The sequence below is a fragment of the Salvelinus sp. IW2-2015 genome, linkage group LG16 (assembly GCF_002910315.2).
Source record: "Salvelinus sp. IW2-2015 linkage group LG16, ASM291031v2, whole genome shotgun sequence".
Classification (NCBI taxonomy): domain Eukaryota; kingdom Metazoa; phylum Chordata; class Actinopteri; order Salmoniformes; family Salmonidae; genus Salvelinus; species Salvelinus sp. IW2-2015.
The window spans coordinates 8217954-8237188 of NC_036856.1; the positions used below are offsets into that span (position 1 = coordinate 8217954).

A 19235-nucleotide genomic window follows, 5' to 3' on the forward strand; every position below is an offset into this window, starting at 1 on the left:
CTACTACGCAATCAAAGCCACATTGACATTATCCCCCCCCCCCCCCGGTTAGCCCCTACTGGCTTAAAAAGCTAAACATAATATCTGCCAGCAATATTGCCCATCTGTCTGTTTGGTGCACGCATTTGTCTATCACTCTGTGTGTAGCCAATTAGTGATGCTAATGATAACAGCCTTGTTGGTAGAAAGACATTCCCTAAAACCTTCTCAATTAAGTGTTAACTGCAGAGTAGGCTTACCTGACAGAACTACAGTTTCAGTCAAAAGTTTGGACATCTACTCATTCGAGGGAAAATGCCAAGAGTGTGCAAAGCTTTCATCGGGGCAAAGGGGTGGCTACTTTGAAGAATCTAAAATATATTTTGATTTATTTAACACTTTTTTGGTTACTACATATGTATTATTTCATAGTTTTGATGTCTTCACTGTTATTCTACAATGTAGAAAATAGTAAAAATTGGAATGAATAGGTGTCCAAACGTTTGACTGGTACTGTATATCGTGATTATTGGTATCAATTGGGTGGCGATTCTTTTGCATAACATGTTTGTTTTACCGTAACATGTGCTGCAGCAATAGGCCTAACAGCAGAAACATTGCTAGACCGAACACATTCCACTCTCGCTAGATAGGCAATTTAAAAAGGGGAATAACACAATTTAAAACAGACATAAAAAACATAAATTTGTTGTTCTCTATGAAGAATTGTAATCTTGAGTAAAAAAAAAAAATCTTTTTTTTTTTTTTTTTTAAATAGGAAAAAAATCCCAGAACAGGAGAAAGCTAACTGAAAAAAAAGAAAATCAGCAATTTTGTGTTACAGCAATAATTTAAGATGGATTACATTTAGATTGTGTCACTGTCCTACATACAATAGCCCATAATGTTAAAGTAGAATTATGTTTTAGACATTTCTACTAATCAATTAAAAAAGAAAAGCTGAAATGTCTTTAGTCAATAAGTATTCAACCCCTTTATTACTGCAAGCCTAAATAAGTTCAGGAGTAATTCATTTGCTTAACAAGTCACATAATAAGTTACATGGACTCGCTCTGTGTGCAATAATAGTCAACATTATCTTTGAATGAATACCTCATCTCTGTACCCTACACATAATTGTAAGGTCCCGCAGTCGAGAAGTGAATTTCAAACATAGATTCAACCAAAGACCAGGGAGGTTTTCCAATGCTTCGCAAAGTGCACTTATTGGTAGATAGGTAAAAAATAAAAATACAGACATTCAATATCCCTTTGAACATGGTGAAGTTATTAATTACACTTTGGATGGTGTATCAATACACCCAGTCACTACTAACACACAGGCGTCCTTCCTAACGCAGTTGCCGGAGAGGAAGGAAACCACTCAGGAATTTCACCATGAGGCCAATGGTGACTTTAAAACAGTTACAGAGTTTAATGGATGTGATAGGAGAAAACTGAGGATGGATCAACAACATTGTTGTTACTCCACAATACTAACCTAATTGACAGAGTGAAAAGGAAGCCTGTACAGAACACAAATATTCCAAAACATGCATCCTGTTTGCAACAAGGCACTAAAGTAAGACTGCAAAAAATGTGGCAAAGAAATTTACTTTATATCCTGAATACAAAGCGTTGTTTGGGACAAATCCAACACATCATTGAGTACCACTCTTCATACTGTATTTTCAAGCATGGTGGTGGATGCATCATGTTATGGATATGCTTATCATCGGCAAGGACTAGGGAGATTTTCAGGTTAAAAAAAGGAATGGAGCTAAGCACAGGCAAAATCCTAGAGGAAAACCTGGTTCAGTCTGCTTTCCAACCAACACTGGAAGACAAATTCACCTTTCAGCAGGACAATAACCTTAAACAAGGCCAAATATACAACACTTGAGATGCTTACCAAGACAGTGAATGGTCGAGTGGCCGAGTAAAAGTTGACTTAAATCTACGGCAAAACTTGAAAATGCCTGTCTAGCAATGATCAACAACCAACCTGACAGACCTTAAAGAACAAACAAATATTATTATTATATATATATATATTTTTTTTTAAATGGGCAAATATTGTACAATCCAGGTGTGCAAAGCTCTTAGAGACATACCCAGAAAGACACAGCTGTAATCGCTGCCAAAGTGGTGTAAATACTTATGTAAATTAGATATGTTTTAACTTTGTCATTATGGGGTATTGTGTGTAGATTGGTGAGATTTTTTAAAATATTTTATCTATTTTGAATTCAGGCTGGAACAACAAAATGTGGAAAAAGTTAAGGGGTATGAATACTTTCTGAACGCACTGAACACATCTGTTGTACACCAAGGACACGGGTGAAAATTGCAGGGTAGAAGAGAAGAGTGTGCCTATTTGAAAGTTTTTTAAAAAACGAGTAGCTTGCGGAAGTAAAAAAAAATTAAGTAGCTCTCATGCTAGAAAAGGTTGGAGACCCCTGCCATAATGTGTGCCTACAAACCGTAATGCAGGGGTCTCCAACAGGTTGATTGAAAGCTACCAGAAGCTCGCAGCCCAGCTACGAGTAGCTCGCCAAACAATTCCGAAAGTATACTACATTTTTCATGTGTTCCATTGCAAACCGTCAAACAAATATTACAACTATCAGACACCGCAAGCTACCGTGTAATCAACACAATATTGGCTTTATCACACCGCTGGTTAGCCACTATTGGCTTAAAAACCTAAAACAATATCTGCAAATTCATTTCCAGCAACAGTGACGCCGTCTGTCTACACATGGTGCGTGCATTTATCTATCATGCCGTGTGAAGCCAGTTGATATGGTAACTGTCTTGTGGGTTGACAGAAATACTTTCCCCAAAACCTTTCAAATTAAATGTTAACTGCAAAGTAGGTTTACCTAGCAGAAGTATATAATGAGTAAGTATATCATTTGTATCCATTATTTGCAAACTCTGCCATGAAATGAGCAGCTGCAGTACAGATCCGTCGCTAGACAGGCACATTGCTCACTCGCTAGATTCACAATAAAATTTTAATAAAAGAGGGATTACACACAAAAAATCTGCTATTAAAAAAATAAAAAATAAATCAGACCCCCCCCGAAAAAATATTGATTTAACAATTGACATGGCCTCAGAACATCCAATTTCATTGTTCCTTTACGAACAATTGTAATTGAGAAAAACAACAACTCTAAAACCAGGAAATATACAACTGAGAAAAGACAATTTAGGGGAAAAAATACCACTTGGAGTGGTTTATTAACCATTCTTTTACCAGGTTTATTGACAGAAAACATTGTACAAGAGAAAGTAGTGCACTAAGGACCAGGGGAGAAGAGAGGAACGTGCCTATTTGAAAGCTAGAAAAAGACATTTGTATCTTGCGACATGTTTAATTTTTCTTTTTAAGTAGCTCATGCTAGAAAATGTTGGAGACCGCTGACGTAATGTGTGTCTATGTACTACTGTGAGTGTGTGTGGTCCGTCCATTTCCCTCTCATAACATTGTAACAACCCCATCCAAAAACCAAACTCCAGTCCGCACAGTTAAAATAAGTCAGCTACTAACTATGGGAGGTGAGGATCAGGGAAGCATCTGTGTCCAACTGTTCTCTAAACACACACACACGACCCTCTGGAGGGAGCCACTGGGGAGAGGTGGGACGAATAAGGTCAAAGGCCCAGTTAGAAATAGACTTTCTAAAAGTAGCCCAGCGATATCCATCAAATCAAGTTCAAAGGAAACTAAATTGTGCTGGCAACGCAGAGTGGTGGGAGGCGGATTGTCCAGCCTTCGTTACACAAGTATGTAAAAATAGGGCTCTAGCGTAGTTGGGAATGCTCCCACAGCTTAAAGTGCGGGACAAGAGAGCATAATGATCGAATGAGAACACCATCTCCCCTCTTCACCAATCTCTACTCGTTCATTCTCCACCCAACACAACAAGTTACATAAGTGCCATCCCTTTAGCTAGGGGCCATTAGAGCTGGTCAAGTAAACTGACAAAGCTCCATTCTTCTCCATTCACACAGCCCCGTGGTCCCGGCAAGAAGGCCATCTTTGTGGGCCACACAAGGCCCCAATTAAACAAGAGAGCGCCAATAGAGGCGTCGCCACAGAGAGGAGACAACAGGGCTAACTGCAAACACTGCAGCGCCTATGATTCTTCTATGACCAGGAAGACTCCAAAGTCGTACACATTGTATTCAGATCGCTATTTTCTTTTGGTGGATAGATAGAATGCTTCGTGGTAAGTTAGTGAGTAAATAAAAAAAGGAGTGGAAGAGTAGTCAGAGAACATAGGAATGTAGTGACGATAGGCCTAAATTGTAACCAAGCACTGACAAGAGAGAGAAGTCAGCAAGGACAACTGGGTTCAGTGAGATATCCTAATCTCTCATCCGTTTGCTAGCAACATAGGGAGAGTCCATGGGACTATATGATATTATTCAGCTTCAACTCACCAAACCCACCGGCAGGTTGAGACAAGCCCTAAAGGTGGATATCTGTCACAATCATAACTCAGGCCAACAATGGCCAAAAATCGACCATAGAGCCTGGCTGCTGACCCACGTCACAAAGCAATGAATCACAGACCATGTGTACAAGACAGGCACAGAACTCAATCACAGGTCAATGTAGGGGCAGAGAACAGATACAACAGCTCTTGACATGCCTTCACTTTACTTACCCACCCTCTGTCCCGTTCCTGCTCCCACACATCACATCTATATATCCCCAACGACATCCCTAATTCCTCGCAACCATGTGAAATTGAGTTGGAATGCTGATGGGACTGATCATGAGGGTGTGACTCCCTCCACAGTTCAATAGGAAGGAGCTGATGAAGTAAGGCTATTCGCTACGGAGCACGTGCACACTATAGCCTTGTTCCTGTTATCTGTGGCCTGTTCAATGCATAGACGATCTAACAATGGACAATTCCATCAACAAACTGTGACAACGTCTACACCACACGACTGACCCCAAATTACCAGCTGGGATTACAGAAGCCCCACCTGACCCAGTGTGGGGTGGCAGGTAGCCTAGTGGTTAAAGCGGTGGACTAGTAACCGAAAGGTTGCAAAATCGAATCCCCGAGCTGACAAGGTAAAAATCTGTCGTTCTGCCCCTGAACAAGACAGTTAACCCACTGTTCCTAGGCCGTCATTGAAAATAAGAATTTGTTCTTAACTGACTTGCCTAGTTAAATAAAGGTAAATAAATAATAATACCAAATTAAAGCAGCTCTAATCTAGCCTGACGACTCACACTAAATTCTTCCACTGCTCTGCGGGTTCACTACACACTCCAAATTACTTCAATTAAGGCAGTCTGACTAAGGTGAAGAGGGGCATTTTACAAAACAGTCATCAGCGATTGGATTGTCTCTAACCAATCAAAGTATCAAAGCCAATGATGAATTTTTAAAACCGCTGCGTCACCCACATGTGTTCTGGGTCTGGCCCAACCCATCCGTTTCTGGGCCAACCAGACGGTCAGAAGGTCGGGAACGTACTCTGATCCAGACTTATTGCGGAGAAGAAGCTAATGTCCATGGGCGTGGTGTAGCGTTTGGCCTGAGCAAGGAGTCTGGGTAGCCAGGCAAAATCTAATCCAGCTATCCATTCTAAACCGTACACTCTAAACCGTACACTCCCTCCAAACTGCTTGTTTGTTTGTGTTATATGACAAGTGAAAGCAACCAGGCTAACAAAGATTAAACCATTTCACACACCTAACAATGGCGAGTGATGGGAAAATATTTTATTATTCAATTTTTGTCACGCCCACTCTAAAAATGTAGCCCAATCCTTTTAAAGAGTGAGTCCGCTGATCCACAACAGGCATAGATATCTTATGCCACGAGAAAGCAGATTAACTCCATGTTATGCTGGGGAGAGAGGGGATGTGTGTGTTCATGGAGTGGGTGGAATATGCAGAGTAAAACAAACAAGTTCTGTTTTGGAGTAAGGCAGGTATAATAACTGACTAAAAACAATTGGAGGCTAAACTTGTAGAATCTAGATTTTTTTTGTCAATGCCACAAGCCTGGGACTACCAAAAGACCTTACTATATGAAGTATTATTACAATCCGAGAGCACATCAATTCGTCTGCATTTTCAGGTCTAATAACTGGTTTTGATAGACACGAGACACTCCGGAAGTTATTTTAGCCTCACATGTCATGCGTCATACAATAGATTGGGCCTGTGTGTATATGTAAGACATACACCCTGTTAATAAGAGGATTAAGGGAAAATGACGACGAGGATGACAGAAAGGGAGGCGTCACAGGAGACCAATTGTGCTGTGGAGCTGTGACCCATGTCTGTGCTGTCGGGTTGCATGGCAGAGTTATTACAGAGTATCAGATGTCCCAGGGACAGACAGGGCGTCACCGTTTCAGGTGACACAAACAAAAAGGGGAACTGGGGAAGCCTCTGGTGTCGGTCTCCTCTGGAGGTGGAAACCAGACAAGACAGGGAAACAGACCAATGAACCAGTCCTATGCACTAGGCAGAGCAAGCACAGTACGAAAGGTACGCGAGCTGCTTAAAGCCCCACAATATGGACTGCAGAGACACAATGTAAAACAAAAACACCTCTGTAAGCTCAACCATGATACAAAGGTAAGGGAATTAGCCAAGATGTGCTTCCAAGGCAAATATCCAATGATGGTTTCTGTGGCAAGAAACCATGCTGCTGTGTGATAGTGTGGACATGGCTGGTCTTACCTGAAGGGAAGATATGAAGAATTGGAGCCTGAGATCAGAGCCCTGTAAGCCTCCTCTGGAGTCTTCTTCAGGTAGATGACCTGAGGGAGGGAGAGAGACAGGGAAGCAGTTCATAAACCATGACTGAATTACTGAAGCCACACAGCTTTCATTCCATGATTTTGGTAATCCTCCAGCTTCCCGATTTATTCAGGTTTTGAAAAGATTGGTTCTTAGAGCACTAATATAACATGATCGGGAGACAAGGACACAGAATGTGTCACACAGATGAGATTCCACAGGCAACAGCAGAGGCCAGTAGGCCACGTCTCAGCACCACGGGCTCTCCAAATGGAGGACATAAAAAGCACACGCTAGTTACGTCCTCCATTCATGAACGTGTTGCTCTCCCAACCGTGTAAGCAACGCAGGTAGCTCATCTGAATCAACGCTAAAAACGAAACACTGCGGAACTCAACACCTCAGCATCCCACATCCATACAAGGAGTAGCAACGACAGAGTGGAGCAGCACGTCTGCCATTTCATTTCCACTGAATAAGTTAATTTATCAGCCAGAGTACAAGGTGTGTTCATAACATTTGGATGTAGAGGACCAGATTTAGCTCATTTCTACATGTACAAAATAAATAATAATTTTAAAGGCTTGCAAAAAAATTACTCTGAACAAAGAAAATAAAGACAATGTGAACATTCCTCTGGAAACAACCAGTGAAAACGGCCCCGGGACCGGTTGGTCGTAACTCTACGTCCGACGTAAAATGTGTTCTACGGCAGACATAAAAATGATACCTGTTGCACCACCTGGGCGTTAGCCCATCTACGTGCTACGCCTGGGCGTACATTCTACAGTGAGGGGGAAAAGTATTTGATCCCCTGCTGATTTTGTACGTCTGCCCACTGACAAAGAAATGATCAGTCTATAATTTTAATGGTAGGTTTATTTGAACAGTGAGAGAAAGAATAACAAAAAAATCCAGAAAAACGCATTTCAAAAATGTTATAGTGTTATAGTCAACAGTCAATCTCCCTCGGCCTGGGGCTCCATGCAAGATCTCATGTCGTGGAGCTGCAATGATCATGAGAACGGTGAGGAATCAGCCCAGAACTACACGGGAGGATCTTGTCAATGATCTCAAGGCAGCTGGGACCATAGTCACCCAGAAAACAATTGGTAACGCACTACGCCGTGAAGGACTGAAATCCTGCAGCGCCCGCAAGGTCCCCCTGCTCAAGAAAGCACATATACATACCCGTCTGAAGTTTGCCAATGAACATCTGAATGATTCAGAGGACAACTGGGTGAAAGTGTTGTGGTCAGATGAGACCAAAATGGAGCTCTTTGGCATCAACTCAACTCGCCGTGTTTTTATAGGAGGAGGAATGCTGCCTATGACCCCAAGAACACCATCCCCACCATCAAACATGGAGGTGGAAACATTATGCTTTGGGGGTGTTTTTCTGCTAAGGGGACAGGACAACTTCACCACAATGAAGGGACGATGGACGGGGCCATGTACTGTCAAATCTTGGGTGAGAACCTCCTTCCGTCAGCCAGTCCATTGAAAATGGGTCGTGGATGGGTATTCCAGCATGACAATGACCCAAAACACACGGCCAAGGCAACAAAGGAGTGGCTCAAGAAGAAGCACATTAAGGTCCTGGASTGGCCTAGCCAGTCTCCAGACCTTAATCCCATAGAAAATCTGTGGAGGGAGCTGAAGGTTCGAGTTGCCAAACGTCAGCCTCGAAACCTTAATGACTTGGAGAAGATCTGCAAAGAGGAGTGGGACAAAATCCCTCCTGAGATGTGTGCAAACCTGGTGGCCAACTACAAGAAACGTCTGACCTCTGATTGCCAACAAGGGTTTTGCCAACAAGTACTAAGTCATGTTTTGCAGAGTGGTCAAATACTTTTTCCCCCTCACTGTATGTCTAGTAGAGAAAAGGCATAGGGCGTTCAACTGGGACATTCTTTCCTGACACGCACAGAAAATAGCTATCTATATTTTCAAAAGGACGTGAGTTTCGTGTTCATATATCACAACCACTGTGGGCTTTTCGAGTTGCCTATACGCGAGTCAATCGCAAAAATAACACACTTGATTTATACTCTACATTACAGCACGCTAAATGTGTCTGATCAGATATCAGCAAACTAATAGATCCAATAACCAAATACACAGATGGAGATTCAGTGAAAAAGAAACAGGTTGATTGATTATCAGACAAGGGTTTTTACTCAGAATATAGCCCAGGCTACTACATGAGTAAGGAGCAAAACGACCCACCTGTTATACTAGGCTAGCGTGGGCTACTTTACATGCTAGCAAAATGTTCTGACAACTGATAGACAAACTAGATTATCATCATGACCACGCACCTGAATTTGGCTAACATTTTCCCAGCCTAATTGGAACCAAATACTCAAAACGAAGATTCTGTGAAAACAGAAATCTGACATTGATGGATTTATCAAGAGGAGTCCCCCCACGGTTGTCTCAAAGCAGCGCGATAACGCTGTCCCAATCATAACGGTGCTGAAATTACAGTTGACAACACACGGCTGTCGCTTTAAAGTATCTAAAACGTTTGGATGACTTTGGGAGTTTCAGTAAGCAACAACACGATAAATGCCTTCAATGGCAGTCTACTTATTTTCGTAATTCAGTGATAGTAATTACTGATTGATCCATACAGTTGTGGTTAAGAAAGGTCATGCATAGTGGTGGGCTTTGCGAAGTGATGGGACATGCCTCGTAAAGTTTAGAACTGCCACAAGGATGGTAACAGCCTAGTAAGGACCGCTGCCTAGCAACCATCAATATGAAGCATTAAATCGCATGAACGCACATTGCTTAAGCCAGACTTAGCTACGACTAGTCTTATTTTTGGTTGCTAGGGTGCAACAGGTGTCAATTCTGATCCCAAAGTCGGACGTAGCTACGCCACCGACCTAGCATTTAAGACCAACTTTCTTACACCCAACTGCTGTAACAGGACCATGGCGTAAACAATTAACACATATGGCCTAGAGTGCCAATTTTCAAAGGTTGACTGGATGATTTGTCTCGACTAGGGGCATGTATGGGAGAGTGGGCTTGTGAATGCAGCTTGTGTGTCAGTGGGTCTGGTGACACGGAGGCCAAACAGTGCATGAAGCCGACGTCTTCTCAGCAAGTAGAACAGAGCTTTGTTATTCCTGCTCCCGCTTCATGAAATATTCACCAGTCAGACAATTGGATCCATCAAAAACGCACCAGATTAAACTATTCTGCTGGTGTGGGAGTGTGTTGTCCCACGTGATCCATCATACAGAATGTGGGCCAGCTGTTTGTCCCACATATAATCCTCTCGGGTTGAAAGCGGGTCATTTGTATTGAAGAGCAGCACCAAACTTCTGTAATGAGAGCAGGGCCAGGAGGGCTCAACAGAGCCCACACAATCACGTGATCGGATCAATGGAGACCCACTTGGAAAGAAAACACAGGGAGTAGCAGACCGCCCTGCCGTGTTCCCAGCACATTCTCTCCTTATTAAAGTCAACACAATCCACATGATGTAGCTACAGATGTTATAACAACGCAGACAAACATCACATCCTGTATCCCATCTAAATTGGTTAAACGCAGTTCACCAGGCACGATATTGATTTCTGAATGCTATGTTCTCAGTGTGCATTTGAGAACTAATGACTCGTGCAGCTGGGAGAAACTATATGGCCTGGTTTTGAAAGAGAACGTGATATTTCAGTGTCAATGACTGAAAAGTTCATCTTGGGCATCGGTCAAGGTTCAGGCAAAATTTTGCTCAGCGCTTCGTTTTGTGCATCTACCCTGGAGAGATTGTCTAGGAAGGAATAAGTGATAGCAGCTTTAATGAGGGTCACCGAGTGACAGATTAGACATACCATCAGTGCAATACTCTTCCCACAACGTTATCAGTCTCCTATTGGCCAATACAGGAAATGTATTCTGCTGCCGCTCTGCACACACAAGCTTGTTAGCTACAGTGGGGAGAACAAGTATTTGATACACTGCCGATTTTGCAGGTTTTCCTACTTACAAAGCATGTAGAGGTCTGTCATTTTTATCATAGGTACACTTCAACTGTGAGAGACGGAATCTAAAACAAAAATCCAGAAAATCACATTGTATGATTTTTAAGTAATTAATTTGCATTTTATTGCATGACATAAGTATTTGATCACCTACCAACCAGTAAGAATTCCGGCTCTCACAGACCTGTTAGTTTTTTTAAGAAGCCCTCCTGTTCTCTACTCATTACCTGTATTAACTGCACCTGTTTGAACTCGTTACCTGTATAAAAGACACCTGTCCACACACTCAATCAAACAGACTCCAACCTCTCCACAATGGCCAAGACCAGAGAGCTGTGTAAGGACATCAGGGATAAATTGTAGACCTGTACAAGGCTGGATGGGTACAGGACAATAGCCAAGCAGCTTGGTGAGAAGGCAACAACTGTTGGCACAATTATTAGAAAATGGAAGAAGTTCAAGATGACGGTCAATCACCCTCGGTCTGGGGCTCCATGCAAGATCTCACTTCGTGGGGCATCAATGATCATGAGAATGTGAGGGATCAGCCCAGAACTACACGGCAGGACCTGGTCAATGACCTGAAGAGAGCTGGGACCACAGTCTCAAAGAAAACCATTAGTAACACACTACGCCGTCATGGATTAAAATCCTGCAGCGCACGCAAGGTCCCCTGCTCAAGCCAGCGCATGTCCAGGCCCGTCTGAAGTTTGCCAATGACCATCTGGATGATCCAGAGGAGAATGGGAGAAGGTCATGTGGTCTGATGAGACAAAAATAGAGCTTTTTGCTCTAAACTCCACTCGCCGTGTTTGGAGGAATAGAAGGATGAGTACAACCCCAAGAACACCATCCCAACGTGAAGCATGGAGGTGGAAACATCATTCTTTGGGGATGCTTTTCGCAAAGGGGACAGGACGACTGCACCGTATTGAGGGGAGGATGGATGGGGCCATGTATCGCGAGATCTTGACCAACAACCTCCTTCCCTCAGTAAGAGCATTGAAGATGGGTCGTGGCTGGGTCTTCCAGCATGACAACGACCGAAACACACAGCCAGGGCAACTAAGGAGTGGCTCCGTAAGAAGCATCTCAAGGTCCTGGAGTGGCCTTGCCAGTCTCCAGACCTGAACCCAATAGAAAATCTTTGGAGGGAGCCAAAAGTCCGTATTGCCCAGCGACAGCCCGAAACCTGAAGGATCTGGAGAAGGTCTGTATGGAGAGTGGGCCAAAATCCCTGCTGCGTGTGTGGCAAACCTGGTCAAGAACTACAGGAAACGTATGATCTCTGTAATTGAAACTAAGGTTTCTGTACCAAATATTCAGTTCTGCTTTTCTGATGTATCAAATACTTATGTCATGCAATAAAATGCAAATTAATTACTTAAAAATCATACAATGTGATTTTCTGGATTTTTGTTTTAGATTCCTTCTCTCACAGTTGAAGTGTACCTATGATAAAATTACAGACCTCTACATGCTTTGTAAGTAGGAAAACCTGCAAAAATTGTCAGTGTATCAAATAGTTGTTCTCCCCACTGTATCTCTGGTCCAACGTTAAGCCAACGCTCTGAAGGATGCGAGTCACTGATTGGTGCTCTATAAGCACTAATTGATTAATGTTGAGCTATATAAAAAACAGGTTTTAAAAAACGATATAAAATGTTACTTTATGTTGAACTGGTTCAGAACTTTTTGCTTGTTGGAAATGTGGAATGGAAGGGGAAAAAATGTATTGTTCCATTCAGAACGAAACATATTGAAAAATAATTTTCGTTCCAACCCCTGCTTTGTATACAAACAGAGTAAAACAGCTTACATAGTTTGGCTTCTGATGGAGTACAACAGTTAAACTAAGCTCATGAGTCATTTATAAGTTATATTCTTCAAGAATCAATGGTACATATCATTCATTTATAAATCCCTTAAATAGCTGTATCCCCTTTAAAAGGAAAGTTTACCCAAAATCCAGAAACTCCCAAGTGATTTCATACATCGAAACGAGTTCAGTGGAGTTTAATTCTTGAAGTTCTTTTTTTCCAAATCAAATCAAATTTTATTAGTCACATACACATGGTTAGCAGATGTTAATGCGAGTGTAGCGAAATGCTTGTGCTTCTAGTTCCGACAATGCAGTAATAACAACAAGTAATCTAACCTAACAATTCCACAACTACTACCTTATACACACAAGTGTAAAGGGATAAAGAATATGTACATAAAGATATATGAATGAGTGATGGTACAGAACGGCATAGGCAAGATGCAGTAGATGGTATAGAGTACGGTATATACATATGAGATGAGTACTGTAGGGTATGTAAACATAAAGTGGCATAGTTTAAAGTGGCTAGTGGTACATGTATTACATAAAGATGGCAAGATGCAGTAGATGATATAGAGTACAGTATATACATATACATATGAGATGGGAATGTAGGGTATGTAAACATTATATTAAGTGGCATTGTTTAAAGTGGCTAGTGGACAATTTTTACATAATTTCCATCAATTCCATTTTTAAAGTGGCTGGAGTTGAGTCAGTATGTTGGCAGCGGCCGCTAAATGTTATGGTGGCTGTTTAACAGTCTGATGGCCTTGAGATAGAAGCTGTTTTTCAGTCTCTCGGTCCTGCTTTGATGCACCTGTACTGACCTCGCCTTCTGGATGATAGCGGGGTGAACAGGCAGTGGCTTGGGTGGTTGTTGTCCTTGCTGATCTTTATGGCCTTCCTGTGACATCGGGTGGTGTAGGTGTCCTGGAGGGCAGGTAGTTTGCCCCCGGTGATGCGTTCTGCAGACCTCACTACCCTCTGGGAGCCTTACGGTGTGTGGGCGGAGCAGTTGCCGCTACCAGGCGGTGATACAGCCCGACAGGATGCTCTCGATTGTGCATCTGTAGAAGTTTGTGAGTGCTTTTGGTGACAAGCCGAATTTCTTCAGCCTCCTGAGGTTGAAGAGGCGCTGCTGCGCCTTCTTCACAACGCTGTCTGTGTGGGTGGACCAATTCAGTTTGTCCGTGATGTGTACACAGAGGAACTTAAAACTTTCCACCTTCTCACTACTGACCCGTCGAGTGGATGTGGGGTGCTCCCTCTGCTGTTTCCTGAAGTCCACAATCATCTTCTTTGTTTTGTTGACACGTTGAGTGTGAGGTTATTTTCCTGACACCACTACCGAGGCCCTCACCTCCTCCCTGTAGGCCGTCTCGTCGTTGTTGGTAATCAAGCCTAACACTGTAGTGTCATCCGCAAACTTGATGATTGAGTTGAGAGGGTGCATGCCACGCAGTCGTGGGTGAACAGGGAGTACAGGAGAGGGCTCAGAACGCACCCTTGTGTGGGCCCAGTGTTGAGGATCAGCGGGGTGGGATGTTGTTACCTACCCTCACCACCTGGGGCGGCCCGTCAGGAAGTCCAGGACCCAGTTGCACAGGCGGGGTCAGAACCCAGGTCTCGAGCTTGATGACGAGTTTGGAGGGTACTATGGTGTTAAATGCTGAGCTGTAATCGATGAACAGCATTCTCACATAGGTATTCTCTTGTCCAGATGGGTTAGGGCAGTGTGCAGTGTGGTTGCGATTGCGTCGTCTGTGACCTATTGGGTCGGTAAGCAAATTGGAGTGCTAGGGTGTCCGGTAGGGTGGAGGTGATATGGTCCTTGACTAGTCTCCTCAAAGCACTTCATGATGACGGAAGTGAGTGCTACGGGGCGGTAGTCGTTTAGCTCAGTTACCTTAGTCTTCGGAACAGAACAATGGTGGCCCTCTTGAAGCATGTGTGGAACAGCAGACTGGGATAAGGATTGATTGAATATGTCCGTAAACACACCAGCCAGCTGGTCTGCGCATGCTCTGAGGACGCGGCTGGGAATGCCGTCTGGGCCTGCAGCCTTGCGAGGGTTAACACGTTAAATGTTTTACTCACCTTGGCTGCAGTGAAGGAGAGCCCGCAGGTTTTGGTAGCGGGCCGTGTCAGTGGCACTGTATTGTCCTCAAAGCGGGCAAAAAAGTTATTTAGCCTGTCTGGGAGCAAGACATCCTGGTCCGCGACGCGGGCTGGTTTTCTTTTTGTAATCCGTGATAACTGTAGACCCTGCCACATACCTCTTGTGCCTGAGCTGTTGAATTGCGACTCTAATTTGTCTCTGTACTGGGACTTAGCCTGTTTGATTGCCTTGCGGAGAGAATAGCTACACTGTTTGTATTCGGTCATGTTTCCGGTCACCTTCCCTGGTTAAAAGCAGTGGTTCGCGCTTTCAGTTTCACGCGAATGCTGCCGTCAATCCACGGTTTCTGGTTTGGGAAGTTTTAATCGTTTGCTGTGGGTACGACATCGTCAAATGCACTTCCTAATGAACTCGCTCACCGAATCAGCATATTCGTCCATGTTGTTGTTGGACGACCAATGCGGAACATATTCCAATCCGCCGTGATCGAAGCAGTCTTGAAGCGTGGAATCAGATTGGTCGGACCAGCGTGAACAGACCTGAGCGCGGGAGCTTGTTGTTTAGTTTCTTTTGTAGGCTGGAATCAACAAAATGGAAGTCGTGGTCAGCTTTCCGAAAGGAGGGCGGGGGAGGGCCTTATATGCGTCGGCGGAAGTGAGTGTAACAATGATCCGGCGCAGGTTTTACCAGCCCGGTAGCACAATCGAATGCTGATAGAATTTAGGGAGTTTTGTTTTAGATTAGCCTTGTTAATATCCCAGCTACGATGAATGCAGCCTCGAGGTGTGTGGTTTCCAGTTTACAAAGAGTCAGATAAAGTTCGTTCAGGGCCATCGATGTGTCTGCTTGGGGGGGAATATATACGGCTGTGATTATGATCGAAGAGAATTCCTTGGTAGATAATGCGGTCGAACATTTGATTGTGAGGAGTTCTAGATCAGGTGAACAGAATGACTTGAGTTCCTGTGTGTTGTTATGATGATCACACCACGTCTCGTTAATCATAAGGCATACCCCCCCGCCCCTCTTCTACCAGAAGATTATTGTTTCTGCGGCGCGGATGCGTGAAGAAACCAGCTGGCCTGCACCGACTCCGTTAGCGTCTCTTGAGTTAGCCATGTTCCGTGAAGCAGAGCACGTTGCAATCCCTGAGTCTCTCTGGAATGTTACCGTGCTCGGATTCATCAACTTCATTGTCAAGAGACTGGACATTGGCAGTAGTATGCTAGGACAGAGTGGAGCGCGATGCTGCCCGTCCCTCCGAAGCCTGACAAGAGGACCGCTACGCTATCTGCCCCTTTTACGGCAGTCCCTCCGCATAGGGTCCCCGGCTGGGATCAGATCCATTGTATTGGGTGGAAGGCAAAACACTGGATCCGTTTCGGGAAAGTCATATTCCTGGTTATAACGATGGTGAGTTGACGTTAATCGTATATTCAGTAGTTCCTCCCGACTGTATGTAATGAAACCTAAGATTACCTGGGGTACCGATGTAAGAAATAACACATAAAAAAACAAAATACTGCATATTTTCCAAGGAACGCGAGGCGGCCATCTCGGTCGGCACCATCTTTAATCTTTACAGAGTTCGAGGTGTTCTTGTGTTATTACCATTGCACCATATCATGTAAACATAAAGGCCTAGGTGCTCTACAGGTTAGCATACAGTGCACTTTGAAAGTAGTTAGACCCCTTGACTTTTTCCACATTTTGTTACACTACAGCCTTATTCTAAAATGGATTAAATAAAAAATGTTCCTCAGCAATCTACACAGAACACCCCATAATGACAAAGCAAAAAGAGGTTAAATTTCTGCACATTTATTCTAAATAAAAAAACAGAACTACCTTATTTACAGAAGTATTCAGACCCTTTGGTATGAGACTCGAAATTGAGCTCAGGTGCATCCTGTTTCCATTGATCATCCTTGAGAAGTTTCTACAACTTGATTGGAGTCCACCTGTGGTGGACTACCTTGATTGGACATGATTTGGAAAAGCACACACCTGTCTATATAAGGTCCCACAGTTGGCAGTACATGTCAGAAAAAAAACCAAGCAATGAGGTCAAAAGGTATTGTCCGTAGAGCTCTGAGACAGGATTGTGTCGAGGCACAGATCTGGGGAAGGGTACCAACATTGTTTTATAGCATTGAAGAACACACTGGACTCCATCATTCTTAAATGGAATAAGTTTGGAACTACCAAGATTCTTCTTAGAGCTGGCCGCCCAGCCAAACTGAGCACTTGGGGGAGAAGGGCCTTGGTCAGGGAGGTGACCAAGAACCTGATGGTCACGCTGACAGAGCTCTAGAGTGCCAGACGGAAGCCAGTCCTCAGTAAAAAGGCACATGACAGCCCACTTGGAGTTCGGCAAAAGCCACCTAAAGGACTCTCAGACTATGAGAAACAAGATTCTCTGGTTTGATGAAACCAAGATTGAACTCTTTGGCCTGAATGGCAAGCGTCACGTCTGGAGGAAACCTGGCACGATCCCTACGGTGAAGCATGGTGGTAGCAGCATCATGCTGTGGGGATGTTTTTCGGCAGCAGGGACTAGTCAGGATTGAGGGAAAGATGAACAAAGCAAAGTACAAAGAAATCCTTGATGAAAACCTGTTCCAGAGCGCTCAGGACCTCAGACTGGGGCGAAGGTTCACCTTCCAACAGGACAATGACCGTAAGAAAAAAAGCAAAAAAATGCAGGAGTGGCTTCGGGACAAGTTTCTGAATGTCCTTGAGTGGCCCAGCCAGAGCCCAGACTTGAACTCGATCTAACATCTCTGGAGAGACCTGAAAATAGCTGTGCAGCGACGCTCCCCATCCAACCAGACAAAGCTCGAGAGGATCTGCAGAGAAGAATGGGAGAAACTCCCCAAATACAGGTGTGCCAAGCTTCTAGCATCAGACTCAAGAAAACTTGAGGCTGTCATCGCTGCCGAAGTTGTTTCAACAAAGTACTGAGTAAAGGGTTTGAATACTTACATAAATAAGGTATGTTTCTTATACATTTGCAAAAAAAATCTAAATACCTGTTTTGCCTGGTCATTATTGGGTATTGTGTGTAGATTGATTAGCATATATATTTTTAAAATCTATTTTAGAATAAGTAACGTAAAAAAATGGGGGAAAAAGTGGAAAAAGTCCAGGGGTCTGATTACTTTCCGAATGCACTGTATATACCCTACTCATTTATGACGGGGGGGAGAGAGACAACAGACATTGTGCCACCTTACATTGCGATAAATAGACATAGGCTATTTAATGTTTTGGGCTAATATGAAAACAGAAACCGACTAAGGGTTCCACTCAAATGTTTGTGATAACCATTCAATAAAGTAAAGTTAAGATACTTACTCATTAGATACGAGGGGGGGGGGGAATCCAGGACATCAGAGTTTGTGGGCATCAAAATCCCTGTGATCGCAAAAGCAATCATTACGTTCCTCCATTTCTGTAAGAATTGTAGTAGCGTATTCAAATTCTCTGCAGCACAAACATTCCTCATTCGAGGTATTGGAGCATAATTGCCACAACTGCACCACCAGTCTGTGTTGATCCTGGGCATGGGTTGGGTCAGTGGTGCAGCTACTGCTGCGGCAGCTAGGGCATTGATGGCCAATTGAAGCTCAATTTGCCTCAATTCTTCATTCAAATACTCAGGCTCAAATAAATACGGTTCGACGACACCGTCGGCGACTTTCCAGTAGAGTTCTTCACAACTTGTGAGTATTTTGTCGTCAGACAGATTTGTAGGTTGTTGTTTACCTTGTATAACTAATGTGTAACGCGGTCTACACTTATCAGGGGAAAAAACATCTGGGAATAAGGTCATAATGTGAAGTTTCTACATAGCAGGGATTGCCCCGAGAGCACACATGCACAGTTGTTATCCATTTCAGCTACTGTGGCAGTCGCCAACATAAAACAATTATATGAATTAGGGCAAATGTTTCAGGTGGAAAAGTACACATTTCCTGACTCAAAACCGCTAGTACTTTTGACAAAAATAGCTAATAAAACAGTACACAATTTCTGAATCATCAATTCACTGGCAACGGAGCAGAGCGAGGCCTGCATCCAGCAACGTCATGAGTCACGTGACCCTTTTTTGCAGCTGTTTCAGTACAGCACTACATGGAGAGAGAGGGGGGGAGAGGGCAAACTCCACTTAACTAGTTTCAATGTACGGAATCCCTTGGGAGTTTGTGGATTTTGGGTAAACTTATCTTTTAAGGTGAGTGGATCAAATCCTATTTGTTGTTAGAAAGTGCAGTACATCAAATTCTTTCGAGCATGGATAAATATTGAAGAGCATCTGACCATGTGTCAATATGGCTAGTGTGCATCAATATGGCTAGTGTCTAGACATGCTGAGAGGACAAAGCTAGCATGGACCCTTCAGTACAGCTGTGCATAGGACAGTATGTTATACAGGGTTCACTTCAGGGGTGTCTGTTGTTTGGGGAGGACCAGGGGTGTATTATGGCATGCAACCATCCTCCTGCCACTGTTATTCAG

At 43.5% G+C, this 19235-nt stretch overlaps 1 protein-coding gene across 3 annotated transcripts in view; it reads right to left on the reverse strand.

The window, feature by feature from the left end:
- The window catches only part of LOC111975735 (dual specificity protein phosphatase CDC14AB), a 53041-nt gene that overhangs the window by 27142 nt on the left and 6664 nt on the right, over positions 1-19235 (reverse strand). For all 3 annotated transcript variants that reach the window (XM_024004287.2, XM_024004285.2, XM_070447494.1), the window contains exon 5: positions 6710-6789. In XM_024004287.2, the coding sequence (XP_023860055.1) occupies positions 6710-6789 (80 nt within the window). The remainder of the gene's footprint in view (positions 1-6709; positions 6790-19235) is intronic.